Raw genomic sequence first — 21,951 nt, 5'->3', positions numbered from 1 at the left:
TCACAAATACAAAAATGTAGGTCACAACAACATATATATATAACTATGGCCATGGCTTATTGATGTACAAGTACAATATTTTGTATGTATATATATATATACATGTAAACAAAAATAAGAAAGTGTATATTGTTATGTTTTGCTTATCATTCTCTTGCGCTCCATGGTTCTCCTCTATTTTTCCGGGTTTCAAGTGTCGTATGTGCCCCGACATCTCGAATACGTGTTTGCAATTTTTCTTTTTTGCGTATTTTGTAGGCTACGTGAGACAGAAGGAATCTTTCCTCTTTCATGGATATCGGTAGATCATCTAAAATACGAATTTGACTACCTTTCAAATTGTGGGCACTGGACATAATGAGTTGTTTATCTCCATAGTGGATAAATCGAACGATAATTGGTTTGGGTCCACTACCCCTTGTTGGTACACGGTGAGCGTTAGCAATCGGAATGGCATTTGCTTTTCTCTGTTCGATTTTTAGATTTTCGCTAAACAACTGACGAGTAACAGAATAGATATTCTCGTCAGCCTTACTGTCATCAATACCATACATCATAACATTATATTTTCTTTCATGCTTTTCAAGCAATGTTACCTGATCCTTCATTCATCTGGGTTTGAAGCTCATATTTTTGTTTTTGTAATTTTTCACCTTCAATTGCTTGTATTTGCAGATCCATACCTGCAACACCCTGTTCCAACTCTGTGAAGTCTCGTCTTAAAAGTGGTTATTAAGTCACCAAAACGGAGTTTTTGGCGACTTATTGTTTTTGTATCGTTTCTTATTATGGCACCCTCAACGGAGTTGGGGTGACATATTGTTATTGTTCGTTTCTTTTTTTCTTATTATTATTATTATTATTATTATTTTTATTCTTCCACACTTTTTTGTCCATTCTATTTCTCGAAATTGGCTTGAACAATATTGATGGAATTATACCATAATGTAGAACACCACATTCTATAGTGCAGTGGGGTATGGCACCATCAAGATGGCTACCGTTGCCATGGAAACGAAACAAATGTGAAAAAATCCTGTTTTTTGTTTTGGTGAACTGTTTTGATATGCTTAAACTCAGAACCATAATATTTTGATACAATGTAGGTGCCGGCCATATACAGGTGTTGGATGATTTTGGCACTCATTGGAACTACTATGTTGCCATGGAAACTATACCAAAAATTTCAAAAATATCAAAATGCTCCAAACTTCATGAAACTTCACAGTAACGATGAGCAACATTGGAAGATGTGGCGTTTGGCGTTGGAATTTCCAAAATAGCTGTTGTTACCATGGAAACAATGCAAAAAGGTCAAAAATTTCCAAAAAAATAAAAATGCTTCAAACTGGATGAAACTTTACAGGAATGGTCACTGGCATAAGCAGAGTTGACATTTGAAGTCGGAATTTTCAAAATGGCTGCCGTAACCATGCTCCAAACTTAATGAAACTTGACAAAAATGATGATTTGAATGTTAGATGCACACTTTGACTTTGGAATCTTCTAGATTGTTGCCGCTCGCCTGGCAATGTGGGAAGGGTGCCATCCGCTATTGCTTGCAATGGCAAATCTAGTTATTATTATTCTTATTCTTCTCTTTCTGACCCCTTAAACTGTCCTACCATTTTTTGGGAAGCAGTACAGGATGGAAAATTTATATTTATTCTGGGTATAGGTCTGCATCATGGGGGTTGCAGAATCCAATGTCCATGATACCAGGGTGTCATCTTGGCATAATTAGGGGGGCTCAAAGATGGGTGGGGTCAATTTTTTTATGCATTTCATCAATTTTCTGCTGTAAATAGAGTAGATGGTATTATATTTTCTTTTATGAATATTTAGAGACACATGTCAGCTTCAACTTGGAACTAATTTTATTTCAGTAGGGGGTCTCCTTGGCATAATTTTAGGGGGGTGAATTTTTATGGAACATTCCAGAACATCAATGTCAAATTAGTTCTAGAGACATTAAATGGTACATGATTGTATATAATTATGGAGGGAACACATTACAGTGGGGGTTGGACTTTGGAATATTCAAAATGGCCCCCGTTACCATGGAAACAGCAAAAATATGAAAAACTTCAAAATGCTTCAGAATTATTGAAACTTATAGCAAATGTTGCCTAATTTATGTAGACTAAACTTTTGAGTTTGGAATTTTCAAAATGGCCGACGTTGCCATGGAAACAGCAAAAATGTCCAAAAATTTCAAAATGCTTCAAAATTGATGAAACTTAAAACAAATGTTGCCTACCATATGTGGACATTACTTTTGACCTCAAAATTTCCAAAATGGCCGCCGTAACCATGGAAACGGCAAAAATGTTAAAATATCAAAATCCATTCGATTTAATGAAACTTTACACATAGGTAATTTGGCATCATTGATACCGCAGAACAAACGATTTGGGGTCCGTTTTGGTGACTTTTGTGTTAGCATCCTAACACAGGATTACTTGTTTCTAATTGTGATTCATCGTATTTTGTTTTCAATACATGCACGTCAGTTTTCACTTCATTGATCATACCTGTTAAATTATGTTCAACTTTTTGAAGTTGCTGTGAAAAGTCACTTACTTTTTTATCAACTCCCATTATGAGGCTTTTGAGCTCTTTAAATTCACCTGATGCCATATTAATATTTATATGTAATATGTAAATTTAAATATTCTTGAAATTATAAGAAGAGTTGCTATATTAGTCTGCTTACTTTAAAATATTTTCACACACTTGAAACTACATGTAAACAGTTGCTGCTACATGTATATTGTTCATCTATGTATGACACCTGAGTATAGTCGTATTTATATGGGTCGTTTCTCAAAGTTATGTGAATACTATATAAAATTCATATCAAGTGGTGACGAAAGTCAAGCGTAAATAACAAAAACTCTTTCAATAGTCATGATAATGTACATGTAACATTGACATCGTAGCGATTTGGAATATCATTGAAAATCGTAAATTATGTCGTTTTTATACTATATTGTGTTTACACGCACTGCATTAACTGCACATAAACATATCTAACACATACATAGTGCCTCTGCCCCTCTCAACAGTATACATGCCTCAAAAACTAACTCTTATAAAAATATCATGGGCGCATCCATTACAGGGGCGATAATCTCAATCCTTTTTTTTTCAAATCTTTCCTTTTATGGTATAAAACCTTGTGTATCAATTAAATAGCAATCCATAGACTTATACACAATTAACTTATTGTCCAGAAACCAGAAAAACCTTTGTTGCTCCTTGTCGGCCTTTAATTCCAAATTCCTAAACCGGTTGATGCATGAACCCCAAATTCAATCCAAACTTTCCTTTTTAGGTATGGAACCTTGTGCTAAAATTTCATACACTCATACACAAGCTATTGTCCTGAAACAATTTTGGTTTTTGTTCTTTTATACAAAATATATCTGTATCATATAAACGTATTCTGTATATTTCATTATTAAGCTTTGGAAAAATGAGTGCGACAATCATACAAAATGCATTGCACCCTGAGTAGTTTATTCAGTGTTATATCTGTATGCCTACAAATGCTTACATGATACAAATTGATGCAAGCAATATGATATTGAGCTTTATTTCGTTTATGCTTATTCTTTGCTCATAAAACATATTATGAAATTGAGCTTTAATCCCGTCCTCTTATATATGATATAGACATATACGTATAACAGTTCATGATTGTCACTTATATGATAAAGATAATATCACAATGTTTACCATGGAATGTGTGCGAAATTTCAGTCAATAAAATAAAGCAAAACTGACTGACTGTGATATTGAGCATTATGTCTTTGCTCATAAACATATTATAAAATTGAGCTTTAATCCCGTCCTCTTATATATGATAAAGACAATATCACAATGTTTACCATGAAATGTGTGCGAAATTTCAGTCAATAAAATAAAGCAAAACTGACTAAAGTGGTCAATACTTTATTTCTGTGCCTTATTTGTAATTAAATTTATAAATTTTTATTTTTGTTTTGTATCTCAATCGACCAAACACACAGTATAGAAAGTAACTGTTTTTATGAGCTAATGATGACATTAAGACATAGAGAACAGTATCTGTGTTCATGCTCAATTCCGACCTTGTATTTGTCTTATAAACATATAAAATAAAACACACAAAAAAGATGTCATGTGCTTAATTTCGTCCTTGCATTTATTATAAATACCGCAAAATAATTCTAGTCAATGTCGTAAATTTAGATGAGCTTTAGTCTATCTTCAAGGCATGTAAGAAAGGATAAAGTATATGTCAACAGTTGTGATTTATTCATTGTTATTTGTTTATACTTAAAAATGCGAGGGCTGAATTAATGGATTGACTATAGTATTGCTTTTCAATATTTAATATTATACTATAATTCATAATTGTGTATAACATATATATATATATATATATGTGGAAATCTACCAGGTCGATAAAAATGGTCTAGGATACCACTGTGTAAAATTTAATGGGAAACAAGCATTCTGAGAGTATTGCATGGCAATACATAGTCCCCTACCGGGTAAAAATTCATTATACTGGAACAAAATGCTAACTTGTTCTATAACTTGTCATGGTGTAAACAAAAAGAAAATATCTAGTCAATATCTTCAAGCATGACTAAAAACCGTGTGGAAAATTGATTATATGAGTGAATTTTTCAAGTCCAAGGACCATGACTCTGCACAAAATTATCAGACAGAAACAAAAATTTGAACTTGGTCTTTAACTTGTCATGATAAAACTATATACCAATTATCAATTAATATCTTCAAGCATGATGAAAAAAAGTGTGGAAAACACTCTAACATTAGATATGATAAAAAGTTCTCTAAAATTAGATATGATGTAATACAATTTATATTTATTTTCAAGTTATAATCAAACATAATTAATATTTCAAAATAATTTTTCTTTCATTTGTCACAAACTAATATAGATTTGTAACTTATCTATAAAATGTCAACAACTTTTATCTATAAACAATGTAATGTAATGAAATATATACCTTAATAAAAATAGATTAATATCTTTCACTTCAAATTTTTTTTTTTGTATATAGCATTCAAAAAATTAGTTTATACAAAATAAAAAACACTTCAAACAATTAACCAAAGAATGTCTTTAAAAAAATGAGTTATCTCTCTTCGTACAGAAATATGGTTTAACAAACAAAATGTAGTACTCTAAAATTAGATATATGGACCATGATAACTCTGGACTCATCATCAGACTGGAACAATATTCAAACTTGATCTATAACTTGTCATGATAAAACTATATACCAAATATCAAATCAATATCTTCAAAAACGAAGAAAAAAAGTGTGGAAAGCTGATTTGCCAGACTGACGGATGGGCAGATGGACAGACAGACGGACAGACAGACGGACTGAGTTCAAACCTAAAGTCCTCATCGACTTCGTCTGTAGGGGACTAAATTAACCATGATATTAAAAGTTTTTCTTTCGTCCATTATGACATGTATGAATAATAAAGAAAAAAATATTTCTGTTACGAAACTGGATAACTCCCCTGTAGTGCTCTTTCAAATAAGGTACTGAATTGAATTGAGTGATAGCTTAATCCTTCTTTGTTTTATTCATAACAGCTGTGCACGGTTTCAATCATTATATAAAAAAATCGTTATATACTACATATACTACTTAAGTCCCTCCGTAGCTACATGTGTAGAAGATTTATTTTGTTGGAAAATTAAATTAAAGATAACTCAGAGGAGTTATACCAATACGTTTGAGTAACAAATATAAATAATATACAAAATAAAGCACATTATTATAATATCCTTTTACTGATCTCAACTATATGATGTTGTTAGATGCGAAGACCGGTTGAAATATAACTATATGTCCCTTTTTCCCATATGCACCATACAAATATATGACAAGACATTATAAAACGCATGATTCTGCCTTTTATTCCGATATAACTTATAAAGATATTATATTGTGTTCTTTTTATACAATCTACAGATCCTTATTGTATCCATTTATGTATAATGATATAATATAGTATCATTAATCTATCTGTTTATAGCAGAGGCTTCAACATGTTGCATTTAAACCTCATGTTACACTACATATTTTCCATGAGCAATTTTCTTAATGTGTTCAAAACAAAACTGTATTAATCTTAGATGAAGATTTAAAAATAAATTAACCCATTTTGTTACATGTTAAAATCTAAGATCCCTCAGTTTTATGTCACTGACAAGAACAATACTGTTATTTAGATATTAAATTACCTCCCAACTTTACACTAACATTTCCAATGTCTTTGCGGAATATACCAGCTGGTAGCCCTTGCAAATAGTCTTTCTTTTCTGAAAAAATACAAACAAATACAAACAAATAAACAGTTAAGTCAATGCATGATCACACTTCACAAACTCAATTTAACACAAAGTCTATGTATTGGTCTGATTTTAACCTACATTTAAGTTGTATATTTGTTAAGCAGAATTTTCAATAAAGCTTGTACAATACCATTATATAAAAGAAAACAAATTTTTTTTTTTTGCTTTTCAATGATTTGATATTTGTTGTGAATCCTGTTGAATTGATACAATATCATAATGAAGTAAAACCAGGGATCTCATAGGTGGAACTATAGGAGTATGAAAGGTTAGGTTTCTTACCTTTAAACAATAATTACAACTAATAAAAAAAAAATGAAATAATTTAATGACCATGGTTTTTTATAGATGTTTTAAGCAGATAATGATCATAGGTGTTTTCATCTCCGTCCTTTGGTCACTCGTTGATAGTTGTCTCATTAGCAATCATATCACATTTCCTCATTTTTGCTGAGTATCTGCATTTGATGTGTAAGCGCAAAATAGCGATCCTACATGCCATCGTTGGTAGCGTCAACATTTAGGTTAAATAGTTATCAAAGGTGCATCGTTGGTAGCGTCAACATTTAGGTTTAGTCGGTGCATCGTTAACATTATTTAAGACATCATAAACTTTGCTAAACTCTCTTGGAATTTTGTGAGTTTGAACAGAAGCTTTTTAATGATCCTAATTAGACAGTATCCAGCGTAAAATTTATGTGTATTCATTATTTTCGAACTACACTGATAAACAGACTTTTTTGTCGCATTTAATGTAAAAATACAGTCTACGGTTTTAGTTTTCAAGCATTAGCTATTTTTTAAATCCTTCATGAAATTTTATCAAATTTGGACAGGCACTTACAGAATGTAGCGGGTTTAAACATGTTTGCCAGGCGCCAAATCCCTTCTGAACCTGGGACACAATGTGACAACACAACATAAGAACAAACTATAATTTATGCATTAATCTAAAATGATTATTTAAAAATAAATTAACCCATTTTGTTACATGTTAAAATCTAAGATCCCTCAGTTTTATTTCACTGACAAGAACAATACTGTTATTTAGATATTTGATTACCTTTGTACTTGGCACTACACAATACTATACAACCTTGTTGCAAATAGTCTTTCTTTTCTGAAAAATACAAACAAATAAATATTTAAGTCAATGCATGATCACACTTCACAAACTTAATTTAACACAAAGTCTATGTATTGTTCTGATATTAACCTACATTTAAGTTGTATATATTTGTTAAGCAGAATTTTCAATAAAGTTTGTACAATACCACAATATGAAAAAAGATTTATTTTTGCTTTTCAATGATTTCATATTTGTAGTGAATCCTGTTGAATATACACAATATCATAATGAAGTTAATCCAGGGATTTAATTTCAGGGTGGAACTGTAGGAGTATGAAGGGTTAGACTCAATACGATTAATATTTGATATTTTTTCATTCGATATGTATAATCCTGTTTTAGTCCCACCCCATAACTACTTGTTTTCCATAGAAAAGGGACTTCACTCGCCCAACTGGCAAAATACACCACAGTTTCGTTCTATTATATTTTGTATTATTCAAATATTTCCAAATAAGGTAGATTTAAAGTTTTCTCTCATTAATTTTTTTAATCTTTAACCGATTGTCAGTCAGGGGTACTAATTGTGCAAGTAATTTTTATGTACTTGAAGAAGTTAAACAAAATATACTTATATAAGTAAATTATAATGTTTGAATAATCTCCCCTTAATTTTCTCAAAAATTTACTTATACAAGTAAAAAAAAATTACAATCCCACCCTACTTCTCAAGTTTCGAGATGTAAAATCGTGCCATTAAAGATTTTTCCAAGGTTAGCTCATATTTTTTTTTATTAAAGTTCAATGTTTCATCTCATTAATTCAACAAAGAAACTGATTGAGCAAAGATCTTAAGTATTTGTGCAAAGTCTTCAAAAATTGCTCCTTTGGGGCTTGGAAATGACCAGTGTTCTGAAGATAACAGACAAATAGGATTTTCATTGTCCATAAAATCACACTAAAATGATAAGAAAAGACATCTGCAATGGGCAGACGAATTAAAATTCTATTAGAGCAAAGAAATCCTAAGAATTTAAACTAGAGGCTCTAAAGAGCCTGTGTCGCTCACCTTGGTCTTGTGCATATTAAACAATGGACACGGATAAATTCATGACATAATTGTGTTTTGGTGATAGTGATGTGTTTGTAGATCTTACTTTACTGAACATTCTTGTTGCTACAATTATCTCTATCTATAATGAACTTGGCCAAGTAATTACAGTGGAAAATATTTTCTAAAAATTTTCAAAAATTTATGAAAAATGTTAAAAATTAACTATAAAGGGCAATAACTCCTTAAGGGGTCAATTGACTATTTTGGTCATGGAAACTCATTTGTAGATCTTATTTTGCTGAACGTTATTGCTGTATACAGTTTATCTCTATAATAATATTCAAGATAATAACAAAAAACGGCAAAATTTCCTTAAAATTACCAATTCAGGACAGTACTGTAACCTAACAACGGGTTGTCCGATCCATGTGAAAACATCAGGGCAGATAGATCTTGACCTGATTAACAATTAAACCCTGTCAGATTTTCTCTTAATGCTTCGGTTTTTGAGTTATAAGCCAAAAACTGCATTTTACCCCTATGTTCTATTTTAAGCCATGGCGGCCATATTGGTTGGTTGTCCGGGTCACGCCACACATTTTTTAAACTAGATATCCCAAAAATGATTGTGGCCAAGTTTGGATTAATTTGGCCCAGTAGTTTCAGAGGAGAAGATTTTTGTAAAAGATTACTAAGATTTACGAAAAAATGGTTAAAAATTGACTATAAAGGGCAATAACTCCTAAAGGGGTCAACTGACCATTTTGGTCATGCTGACTTATTTGTAAATCTTACTTTGTTGAAAATTATTTCTGTTTACAGTTTATCTCTATCTATAATAATATTCAAGATAATAGCCAAAAACAGCAAAAATTCCCTACAATTACCAGTTCAGGGGCAGCAACCCAATAACGGGTTGTCGGATTCATCTGAAAATTTGAGGGCATATAGATCTTGACCTGATAAACAATTTTATCCCATGTCAGATTTGCTCTAAATGCTTTGGTTTTTGAGTTATAAGCCAAAAACTGCATTTTACCCCTATGTTCTATTTTTAGCCATGGCGGCCATCTTGGTTGGTTGGCCGGGTCACGCCACACATTTTTTAAACTAGATACCCCAATGATGATTGTGGCCAAGTTTAATTTAATTTGGCCCAGTAGTTTCAGAGGAGATTTTTGTAAAAGTTAACGACGACGGACGACGGACGCCAAGTGATGGGAAAAGCTCACTTGGCCCTTCGGGCCAGGTGAGCTAAAAATGAAGATTAGATGACTTTTACACTTATATAAGTAAAAAAATCTGAATGTCTAAGGGACATTACTACGTCAATTTTTTTTTTTTACCCATACAAGTAAATAAAATTCACTTGTATAAGTATATACATCCTACAAATTTACTTATATAGGTACATTTTTTTTTACTTCTTCAAGTAAATAAAAATTACTTGTACAAGTAGTACCCCTGACTGATTGTTTACTAATTTTCTAAAATAAAAAGATATAAAACGATCTAATTATTTTTTCTTACCTTTAAACAATAATTACAACTAATAAAAAACACGAAATAATTTAATGTAATGGTTTTTTGCTAGGATTAAAGATTCAATCATTTCAATTAATTTAGATGTTTAAACCAGATAATGATCATAGTTGTTTACATCTTCGTCTTTTGGTCACTCGTTGATAGTTGTCTCATTAGCAATCATATCACATTTCCTCATTTTTGCTGAGTATCTGCATTTGATGTGTAAGCGCAAAATAGTGATCCTACATTCCATCGTTGGTAGCGTCAACATTTAAGTTCAATAGTTATCAAAGGTGCATCGTTGGTAGTGTCAATATTTAGGTTCAATAGTTATCAATCGGTGCATCGATAAAATTATTTTAGACATCAATAACTTTGTCAAACTTTCTTTGAATTTTATGAGTTTTGAACAGGAGCTTTTTTATGATCCAAAGACAGTATCAAGCGTAGAACTTTGAAAATATATGTATTCCTTATTTTCGTATTACATTGATAAACAGACTTAGTTTTTGTCGCATTTAATATAAAGATACAGTCTACGGTTTAAGTTTTCAAGCATCAGCTACTTTGTCAATCCTTCATGAAATATTATCAAATTTGGACAGGCACTTACAGAATGTAGCGGGTTTAAACATGTTTGCCAGGTGCCAAATCCCTTCTGAACCTGGTACACAGTGTGACAACACAACATAAGAACAAACTATAATAAAATGATCAACTGGGTGCAGCTTGATAAGACCACAGAGGTTGAACCCTGAACAGTTGGTGCAAGTATGGACACTATATTCAAGCTTGATACAGCTCTGAATTTGGATTGTGATTAAATATTTGATGCAGCATAGGTTTTTGACACAAAATGAACTTGAAAATTTTAAATTGGTCATTTTCCTATTATGGTCCCATATCCAAAATCTGAATACAGTTAGATTCAGCAAATCAAAGAACCTCAAGAATTCGTTTTTTTTTTTATATCAAACCAAATCTAATAATGGACCCTTTGGACCTCAATGTGGACCAATTTGATAAAATTCGTTATATACTACATATACTACTTAAGTCCGTCCGTAGTTACATGTGTAGAAGATTTATTTTGTTGGAAAATTCAATGAAAGATAACTCAGAGGAGTTATACCAATACGTTTGAGTAACAAATATAAATAATATACAAATCAAAGCACATTATTATAATATCCTTTTACAGATCTCAACTATATGATGTTGTTAGATGCGAAGACAGACTGAAACATAACTATATGTCCCTTTTTCCCATATGCACATGTACAAATATATGACAGGACATTATAAAGCGCATGATTCTGCCTTTTATTCCGATATAACTTATAAAGATATTATCTTGTGTTCTTTTTATACAATCTACAGATCCTTATTGTATCCATTTATGTATAATGATATAATATAGTATCATTAATATATCTGTTTATAGCAGAGGCTTCAACATGTTGGATTTAAACCTCATGTTACACTACATATTTTTCATGAGCAAATTTTCTTAATGTGCTCAAAACAAAACTGTATTAATCTAAGATGAAGATTTAAAAATAAATTAACCCATTTTGTTACATGTTAAAATCTAAGATCCCTCAGTTTTATTTCACTGACAAGAACAATACTGTTATTTAGATATTAAATTACCTCCCAACTTTACACTAACATTTCCAATGTCTTCGCAGAATATAATAGCTGGTAGCCCTTGCAAATAGTCTTTCTTTTCTGAAAAAATACAAACAAATAAATAGTTAAGTCAATGCATGATCACACTTCACAAACTCAATTCAACACAAAGTCTATGTATTGGTCTGATTTTAACCTACATTTAAGTTGTATATTTGATATTTGTTGTGAATCCTGTTGAATAGATACAATATCATAATGAAGTAAAACCAGGGATCTCATAGGTGGAACTATAGGAGTATGAAAGGTTAGGTTTCTTACCTATAAACAATAATTACAACTAATAAAAAAAAAATGAAATAATTTAATGACCATGGTTTTTATAGATGTTTTAAGCAGATAATGATCATAGTTGTTTTCATCTCCGTCCTTTGGTCACTCGTTGATAGTTGTCTCATTAGCAATCATATCACATTACCTCATTTTTGCTGAGTATCTGCATTTGATGTGTAAGCGCAAAATAGCGATCCTACATGCCATCGTTGGTAGCGTCAACATTTAGGTTAAAAAGTTATCAAAGGTGCATCGTTGGTAGCGTTAACATTTAGGTTTAGTCGGTGCATCGTTAACATTATTTAAGACATCATAAACTTTGCTAAACTCTCTTGGAATTTTGTGAGTTTGAACAGAAGCTTTTTAATGATCCTAATTAGACAGTATCCAGCGTAAAATGTATGTGTGTATTCATTAATTTCGAATTACACTGATAAACGGACTTTTTTGTCGCATTTAATGTAAAAATACAGTCTACGGTTTTAGTTTTCAAGCATCAGCTATTTTTTCAATCCTTCATGAAATTTTATCAAATTTGGACAGGCACTTACAGAATGTAGCGGGTTTAAACATGTTTGCAAGGCGTCAAATCCCTTCTGAACCTGGGACACAGTGTGACAACACAACATAAGAACAAATTATAACAAAAAGTAATTGTAACAGGATGCTGTTACGAAGTCTCCCAAACAAAGCTCCCATATTAATTTGACTTGTTTAATGGTCCTATACAAGAATATATATGGTTTAAGGGTGGGGATCTTGACAGTTTACAAGTTTTCGAACAATAGGGGGTGGAGTGACCCCATAAGGACTTCCCTTTTATTTCATTTCATTTATTTTATTGTCCCCTACAAGAATATATATGGTTTAGGGGTGGGGATCTGGACCGTTTACAAGATAATAGAACATTCTCAAATTGAGCGGGGTAGGGGTAACCCCCATGGAATCTCCCTATGTTTCAGTTGTTGTGTTTTATTGTTCCATACAAGAATATACATGGTTTAGGGGTGGGGATATGGACCGTTTACAAGTTTTCAAACACGAGGGGGTGGGGTGACCCCCAAGGGACTTCATTTTAATTTCTTTTTATTAGTTTTACTGTCCCCTACAAGAATATATATGGTTTAGGGGTGGGGATCAGGAACGTTTACAAGATAATTTCACATTCTCAAATCGAATGGGGTAGGGGGACCCCCAGGGACTTCCCTTTAATTTCATTCGATTTGTTTTATTGTCCCCTACAAGAATATATATGGTTTAGGGGTGGGGATCTGGACTGTTTACAAGATAATAGCACATTCTCAAATTGAACGGGGTGGGGGCGACCCCCAGGGACTTCTCTTTTACATCGTTAAATTTGTGTTATCGTCCAATTCAAGAATATACATGGTTTAGGGGTGGTGATTAGGACCCTTTACAAGATAATAGCATATTCTCAAATTTAAGTGGGTCGGGATGACCCCCTAGAGATTCCCCCTTTATTTCAGGTGATGTGTTTTATTGTCACTTGATCATTTTCGAAGACTGTGTGTGTTTATCACTTAAAGTTTTCAAGTTATATTCATTTGAAAATTTTCAAAAATAAAATCCCATAGGGTTCTATAGTAAATCCCTCCCTTCTTTCAGCCCCCCCCCCCAAAAAAAAAATACCCCTTAATAGACCCCAATGCACAAACGAACGATTGATGGCTCACGTAGACATGTTAGTCTAACATTTTATGAAATCCTAAGTAAATCTGACAAGTGGTTTTAGAGAAACGCTGCGGACAAGTTAATTTTTTAAAGTGGCAGAAAAAGAAAAAGAAAAAGAAAAAGAATAATAAAAATACTAAGAACTGAGCAAAAACAATAAGTCAAAAAACTTTGTTTGGGAGACTTAATAAAATGCTCAACTGGGTTCAGCTTGATAAGACCACAGAGGTTGAACCCTGAACAGTTGGTGCAAGTATGGACACTATATTCAAGCTTGATACGTACAGCTCTGAATTCGGATTGTGATTCAATATTGTACACAGCATATGTTTCTGACACAGAATGAATATGGTCAATGAACAGAAAACTTGAAATTATACTTTGACCTGTCCTGGTCCAATATCCAAAATCTAAATACATGGTTAGATTTAGCAAATTCAATTACATCAATAATTTAATTAAAGAGGGACGAAAGATACCAAAGGGACAGTCAAACTCATAAATCTAAAACAAACTGACAACGCCATGGCTAAAAATGAAAAAGACAAACAGAAAAACAATTACAATTAATTAATGTATTTATTGATGGACAAACTTAGCTACGCTAGGGGTTCTCTACAGTGGCGGATCCAGAGGGGGGTTCCAGGCATTGGAACCCCCCTTTTGTTTGGACGATCTATGTATTTGAATGGGGACAAATAGTTGGAACCCCCCTTTATCCTGGGTTGGGACCCCCCCCTTTGAAATGGCTGGATCTGCGCCTGAGCTTCATATTTTTATTTTATATATATAGACAGCATTCTGCAAATTAATTAATACAGAATAATAAACAAACCTACCACAATTTTAAAGAAAAAATTTCGAAAATATCCAACCATCGATTGGGGTCCAAAATCCAAAATACACGGTTAGATTCAGCAATTTAAAAAACCCAAGAATTCAAGTCTTTGAATAAACCCATTTAAATTGTTTGAGAAATAATCAATTCATATGCTGACCATAGAGAATTGGGTTTTCTTATTGTTGAAGGCCGTATGCTTGTCTTTAATTGCTTACATCCACTTCATACCACATATCTTTATATTTATAAAATATTAGAAAAGTATTGTTTTTGGCAACTTTTTTCTTAAAAAATAAGGGCCATAACCCCAAAAATAATATCAGCTTTCCTTTTTTGGTATGGAACGTTGCGGTAAAATGTCGTAGAGATCCATGCAATTATACACAAATCATTGTCGGGAAACAAGAAAAATGCCTGTTTTTGGCCCTTAATTCCTAAACAGGTAAGATAATAACCTCCTAAATTATTCCCAACCTTCCTTTTGTGGTATGGAACCATGTGGTACAATGTCTTCTTCAAATAATTTCTCTGCTGTATCTATTTTTAACTATAAATCTACTTTAAATTTCTATAATTCAAATCGTGCAATGCAGCTCTGAATTTGGATTGTAATAAATATAATATTTGACATAGCATAGGTTTCTGACACAGATTGTTTATGGTGTAAGAACTTCAAGGGGCACTAGCTGTAAATATCCATGTTCACCGATTTGACTCAAATTCTCATTTTTGATTTATAACATACTAAAACGAATATTCAGATTACAATAAGTCTGAAATAAACAGTTAACACTGCATGTACTTGTTAATATATAACCGAATTTCGTGTTTATTAAAGTCAAGACGCCATCTAATAACTTTCGAGATGACCACTAGAGATTGCCGATTGTCATATAACCCGATATAAACATAAACATAGATATAAATAAAAAGAGACGTCGTGCAATTAGATTTTTTTAGATCTGTTTGATTTCATTTTTTAGGTTAAATAAAAAGTTCATTATCGTTTTTATCTGTCTAAGAATGATTTTTTTGTTGATCGAATCAGTCAACGAAATGGTTCACCTTTGTTTCACTTACAATGTTGACATTCTTTTCCATTAAATGGCTGACCACGATTTATACATGCGTAACCAACCTTAAGCCATTGGGTTAAATTGAAGGTCACATGAATACGGATTCAATGAGGTGGAATTATTCACTTGCAAGTGAATAATTCATCAGCAATCTTTCTTTGTTTATTTTGACATAATTGAACCAAATTAGTTGCTAAAACAAATTAATATTTCATCATTTCACTTATATTAATGATTGAACCAAACAAAATCATATTCTATTTTTTTTTAATATCTCGTAGCTAGTGCCCCTTTAAAGATTTGAAGTTGGACATTTACCTTTTATTCTCCAATATTCAAAATCTAAATACATGTTTTTTCAGCATATCAAAGAACCCCAAGAATTAAATTTTTGATGAAATCAAACAAAGTGTAATTTTGAATCCCGATTTTGACCAACTTGAAAACTGGGCCAAAATACAAACAAGAGTGCACACGCTGAAATGTCTCGACTTCTTTACTAACCATTGATATCATGTTGATAGTCCTAAATATAAAGCTTTACTACAACTATCACATAAACTTAACATGATCCAAGAAAATGAGGTCAAGGTCAGATAAAACAACCGAGAAATACATGTACACCTTCCAATCATTTAATACACTAAATATAGTTGACCTATTGCTTATAGTTTCTAAGAAACAGACTTAACCAAGAAAACTTAACATTCATGATTGACCAATGAACTATGAAAATGAGGTCAAGGTCCTGTGAACCATCCCAGGCAGACATGTACACCTTACAATCAATCTATGCATTAAATATAGTTGATCTATTGCTTATAGTATCTAAGAAACAAACGTGAAACCATGAAAACTTCACATTGACTAATCAACCACCAAAATAAGGTCAAGGTCGTATGAAATTTTCCAGAAAGACATATACAGCTTAAAATCCTTCCATACAACAAATATAGTTGACCTTAAATTGCTTATAGTTTAAGAAAAACAGACCAAAACACAATAAAATGCTCTGCAGGGCGCAGCTTCGACCGATTGATTCGACATATGACGTTCAATCGTTATCGATCGTTACGATCGAGTCTTCATTATAACACATATGCATTCAGTTAATTGAATCGACAAACAATGTTCAATCGTTATCGATCGTATCAATCGTTACGATCGAGTCTCAATCATAAATAAATTGAGTTGATTGAATCGACAAACAATGTTCAATTGTTATCGATCGTATCTATCATTACGATCAAGTATTCATCATAATTCAGTAAGTTGATTGATTCGACAAGCAATGTTTGATCATTATTGATCGTATCTATTGTTAAAGATTTGTTGAATTAATCGATCGTTAAGGTGTCTATTCAATTCATTCTTTTTAATTGAATTGAATTAAAAACTGAAGGAAAAATTAAATCTTGTAGAATCAATCGATTGTCGAATACTGTACCTTAATGCTATTAAATTTTCACCCTTTTTTCCCTGTTTACAAGTTTTAGTAACCATTTCACCTTAAGTCTCCATAATATTTTATAGAAACACCAAATATAAAAGGACCCAAGATCAGAATATTTTTCTGCAATGAAATGCAGGGTTAATTTCCTACAACTGTCAAATTCAAGGGAATGTTTTTTCTACCCTTTTTCGTATGAAACCAGATGTGACGTACTACAAATGTATGCTTTGGTGGTATTACACCTTGACACATAAAAGCATTGAACCAAAGTAGGTCACGAGAAATTATGTTATTTATTGATTTAAACTTTAGCGACAGGTAAATATTATGTTAGTACAGAGTCATTGGCTTGTCAGTCTTAAAAAGATGCACGAGAGTTAACGTCGTAAAGGAGAAATCCCTTCCGTCATCGTTGTTTTGATAATCGTTCTCTTTATACTATTGCAAATATGTGATAGATTGTTTTCAAAAAGTAAAATGCCAAAATATGTTAAATGCATACGCAAAAACATTTCTTATCTAGTTGTTTATTCTTATAATATATTACACAATACAATTTTTTTTTATTAAAAATAAAAACTTATGCAGACATGACTCTGTACATGCATCATAGTAATGGATATATATGGCTATGGCTTGCCTGCATTTAATAAAATTGCTTAGGCAGGCACATGAGTTACAGAGATGTTATGATATGTGAGAACTATTCTTTTTATCATGGCCATAATTGATAAATAACTTTTCATTTATCAGTCAGGGGTGCTACTTAAACAAGTGATTTCATTATCACCTATTTCAGTGATTTTTTATATTCAGTTATCACCTATTTAAGGGATTTTGGTGTTTTCTTTGATCTTCAAATGCTAATTTCATTGATTTTCCATATTTTCACAAACTTTTCTATGATTTTCCTACATAAATCAATTATGCCTTTATCTTTGGATATCAATTTCACCAGTGCGCTTGGGCATTAAGTTATTGCGCTAAAGCTTTTAAAAGTACCCTTGGAAATTGTTGCGTATATATTGGACGATGTCCGTTATCTTTCTGAACACCGGATGTTATTCGGAATACTCTGTTCCTTCTATGCCACCTTTCAAATACATGCGCAATAGCTTACTAATTGACCTGTTGAATAAGCATTAGCATATAAAGTTGCTATAGAGATATGTTACATAAGATGCAAAATTTATTATGATGCAAGCTACTTTAATAAACTCGAATGATTCAGCGCCCTCTATCGGTCAATGTCCTCTCGAGGGCTTGAACGCACTATACGCTAATAATCCTTCATCTGCCCTGTGAATTAGGTGACCAATCAGAAGTCTTCAATTTGAGTCTGCGCAATTGGCTACCGGAATTAGATTCAAAGTATAAACAAGATGAATGTAAACAACGCGCTTCAGGTTATCGAGACAAAATATTCGTTTGAACTCAAAGAAAAGCAGATTGAAGCTATTAATTCAATTGTAAATGGAAAGGACACCTTTATTGTTCTTCCGACAGGCTATGGAAAGACCAAAATATACTCTCACTTGCCAGAGATATACGGACTTGTAAACAACATGATGGGAACAATTTCAGTCATATCGCCACTGCAATCCTTGATGTTAGACCAAGTTGCAAAGATGTCAGCAATTAATGCAACAATTGTCGGAGAGTGTCAGACTGATAAAAGTGTTTCAGACCAGATTCTGAAGTGTGACTTTGAAATTGTTTTCTCCTCCCCTGAAGCTGCACTGATCCCTGGTTTGTGGAGAAAATGCTTTACCAGTGGTGTATTCCGTGACAACTTGAGAGCTGTAGTTATTGATGAAGCCCACTGCATTACTGAATGGTATGTATCGTTTGAATATTTATATTGTGTCAGTTTAAAAAGAGAAATAAATAATACATCTTTTAATAAACTAAATAGTTATTATTAATTTTAATGGAATCATTTGATAGTTGACTCGACCTTGTTATATTAATGGTATTCCATCCACTTAACTCAACAGTGGCCAATGCAGGGGGAGGGTTTCCGGGGGATGATCAATGCATTTGAATGGGGACAAATAGTTGGAACCCCCCTTTGTCCTGGGTTGGGACCCAACCCCTTTTTGAAATGGCTGGATTCACCCCTGCTCAACATATCAACATACATGCATAGATTGTGTCTGTTGGTTTGAGTTTTTTGGGGATTTTTTTAGGAATATAAAAAGTACAAATTAAACTTGACATTCACATCTATAAAAATTTAATAATTGTGTCATTATACATGTATTCATATTTAAAACAACAGGAGACATTGAGGTACAAACCAGTGAGACATAAACACAGAAAACCAAACAACAGAATAGAATAAAGAATATAATGTTTTTATTTCCCAAATCAGTTACATAATTAACTATATCAACAACAACTCTTAATATTCGCAAGTGTCAAGTTTTCTAAAGAAAAAGAATAATTGTTAATCTACTTTTGTGTAGCTATTGTCATTCTACATGTACAATGTATTCCATGCAGTATACTTAACTGAACTGTATTCTTTAATATGTATACTTCGCCAGGAATATAACAGATTAGGAGAACTGCGCTCTATTTGTCCAGATGATGTGACATTTGTTGCATTAACAGCGACAGCCATCAAAAGCATCAGAACACAGATATTAAAAAAGTTGGACATGATTGAAAAAGATGTAAATACAGTGTATCAATTACCAGACAGGCAAAACATAACGTACACAGTTACAAAATCTAGACATAGTTTCACTGAACTACAATGGTTATTAGATGATGTTGTAAAGAACAAGTTTACTGCAAAGAAGACCATTGTGTATTGCCGAAATATTGCCACATGTGCAAATTTGTACGAACATTTCAGCATGAACCTGAATTAGTGTGACAATATTACTGAAAGACTTGTTGCGATGTATCATAGATCAACTGCCAAACTAAACAAAGAACATGTTCTAGGGGAATTTCCCCAAAACAACAGCAAACTCCGAGTAGTTTTTCCCAGACATAGACTATGTTGTTCACTGGGGAGCCCCACGTGGTCTTGAACAGTTTGCCCAGGAGTCTGGACGTGCAGGTAGAGATGGTCGCCAGATTCAGTCCATAGTTTATTATACAGGGCACGATATTGCCAAAGACAGATCCAGTCCTGAAATGAGAGATTTCTGCAAATCCGCATCTTGTTTGCGACATGCCATGAACAGTCATTTTACACTTGACACTTGCTCCAATTCTGATTGTACTGACAAACCAAACTCAGACTTGTGCCGTTGTTGTTGCATATGTTTTAATTCATGCAAATGTGGAGGTTGTGTTCCTCTCGAGAGCATTATGGACTTTGCATCTGAGATGCCCTTGTCGGATGTATATGACAATTCAGTAAGAAAATTTTGATGAATGTAAATTAAAACTGTTAAGAGCAAACTTGCTGAACTTCCAAGAGTGTCTCATTGAAGAAGATAGTGAAGATGTTTAAGCCTTTGATGCTTCATTAATTGATTGTATTGTGACAAATTGTAACTATTTATTATGTGAAGATGACATTATTGACCTAGGGCTGCTAAACAATGAACTTTCAAAGGAAATTTTCTTGCTCATTGAGGAAGTGTGTTGATAATTTGAACTCTATGTGTATTTACAAAAATGTACTGTGGTTTCATGCAATATATATGCATACATGTAAAATCTTGTTTCGATATTTTTGTACATGTACTTTTGAACTGTGCAGCAATCTGAATTAGTCGTATATTACCGACTATAATATCATATGCAAGATATAGTCTTCAACCTTTCAAATATGGCAATAAACTGTACTTGAAACTACTATCACTTTCCATTTAGTAAAATGAAAAATTGGCATATTTTATATTTTAAAAGGATTTATTTTTAAATGATTATTATTTAAAATTGCATAAGCTTTTATTTTTAAATTTTAAATTTTATTTTCAAGAAATAAAATCCTGGGTTGTTGGAAGGTATTCTATAGTGTATAAAGGTGATGACCTGTTGATGTACAAGTTTTTTTGTGAGTTTGACATATTTGTAAACTGTATGTTTGTAAATGTATATAAATTATGAAATATAATATGCACCCTGGAGGCATAATGCACAGGGTATTTATATTAAAATATTAATCTTGGAATCTCATAGTTTTTTTCATATCTTTAAACCCTGTTTAGTACTACAAAGATCCTAGACAGTTAAGTTTCAGGACACAGGTCAGGCAGTCATGGACTAGAATTACTCTACATAATATCAGAAACAATAAAGACTTCATTTCAAGGTGAATTCATTGGTTATGCCTTTTCGTAGGATTCTCTTTAAAAATTCTACCTCATTCGGTCTCTTGTGGATTTTGTCTCCATGGAAATCATTACACATCTTATTTTTATGTATTTAAGGTGAAATCAGCTTAAAACTATTCAACAAAAAAACCTGATCTTGAAAAGCATAGCATGCACCAGCAACTTTGTTCATGTTGTTTTAGGAAGAGGAAATCCCTGAATAGAAATCTAAAAAGGACAAGGACAAATGAAAGACTGCCAGATAATAATATTTGTGCAACACTGTAAGAGTTTTTCTCATTGTTGAAGGTCATATAGTGTCCTGAAATTTGAATTTTTGGTGGATAGTTGTCTCAATGGTCTTCATACCACATCTCCTTACTTTTAAACATATAGCTTATGCATATGAATAATTACGAAATCAAGAATAAGAATAAAGCAATATACCTGATGAAATATTTTTTTATTGCCAGGATTACTGGATAGCTGGGCAAATAAAATAGATAATATTTACATACATGGACGGTATCAGATTATGAACATATAATTATGCAACATTTATAATATACATGGTATATCATGCATGAATTAAAGATGATC

At 32.3% G+C, this 21,951-nt stretch overlaps 2 protein-coding genes across 2 annotated transcripts in view; one reads left to right on the top strand and one right to left on the bottom strand.

Annotated features, from left to right (window-relative positions):
• Positions 1-21,951, bottom strand: part of LOC143047285 (uncharacterized) — a 66,394-nt gene that overhangs the window by 13,975 nt on the left and 30,468 nt on the right. Inside the window, exons 2-4 of the mRNA XM_076220325.1 lie at positions 11,698-11,775; positions 7,458-7,514; positions 6,284-6,361 (exon numbers count right to left, since the gene is read on the bottom strand). Coding sequence (XP_076076440.1) covers positions 6,284-6,361; positions 7,458-7,514; positions 11,698-11,775 — 213 coding nt within the window. The remainder of the gene's footprint in view (positions 1-6,283; positions 6,362-7,457; positions 7,515-11,697; positions 11,776-21,951) is intronic.
• LOC143048784 (ATP-dependent DNA helicase RecQ-like) lies at positions 18,358-20,198 on the top strand. Its single transcript, XM_076222658.1, has 2 exons — positions 18,358-18,936; positions 19,621-20,198. The coding sequence occupies exons 1-2, from the start codon at positions 18,454-18,456 to the stop codon at positions 19,948-19,950; spliced, it is 813 nt and encodes a 270-aa protein (XP_076078773.1). The 5' UTR covers positions 18,358-18,453; the 3' UTR covers positions 19,951-20,198.

Source organism: Mytilus galloprovincialis, chromosome 10, assembly GCF_965363235.1.
Source record: "Mytilus galloprovincialis chromosome 10, xbMytGall1.hap1.1, whole genome shotgun sequence".
NCBI classification, from domain to species: domain Eukaryota; kingdom Metazoa; phylum Mollusca; class Bivalvia; order Mytilida; family Mytilidae; genus Mytilus; species Mytilus galloprovincialis.
This window is presented reverse-complemented; position numbering and strand designations above follow the sequence as displayed.

What these genes read in the sequence shown, in the direction of transcription:
- LOC143048784 (XM_076222658.1), top strand. Translation starts at nt 18,454, where the DNA reads ATGAATGTAAACAACGCGCTTCAGGTTATCGAGACAAAATATTCGTTT. An exon ending in CGTTTGAATATTTATATTGT is followed by an intron (nt 18,937 to 19,620) that starts GTCAGTTTAAAA and finishes ATACTTCGCCAG; the next exon opens with GAATATAACAGATTAGGAGA.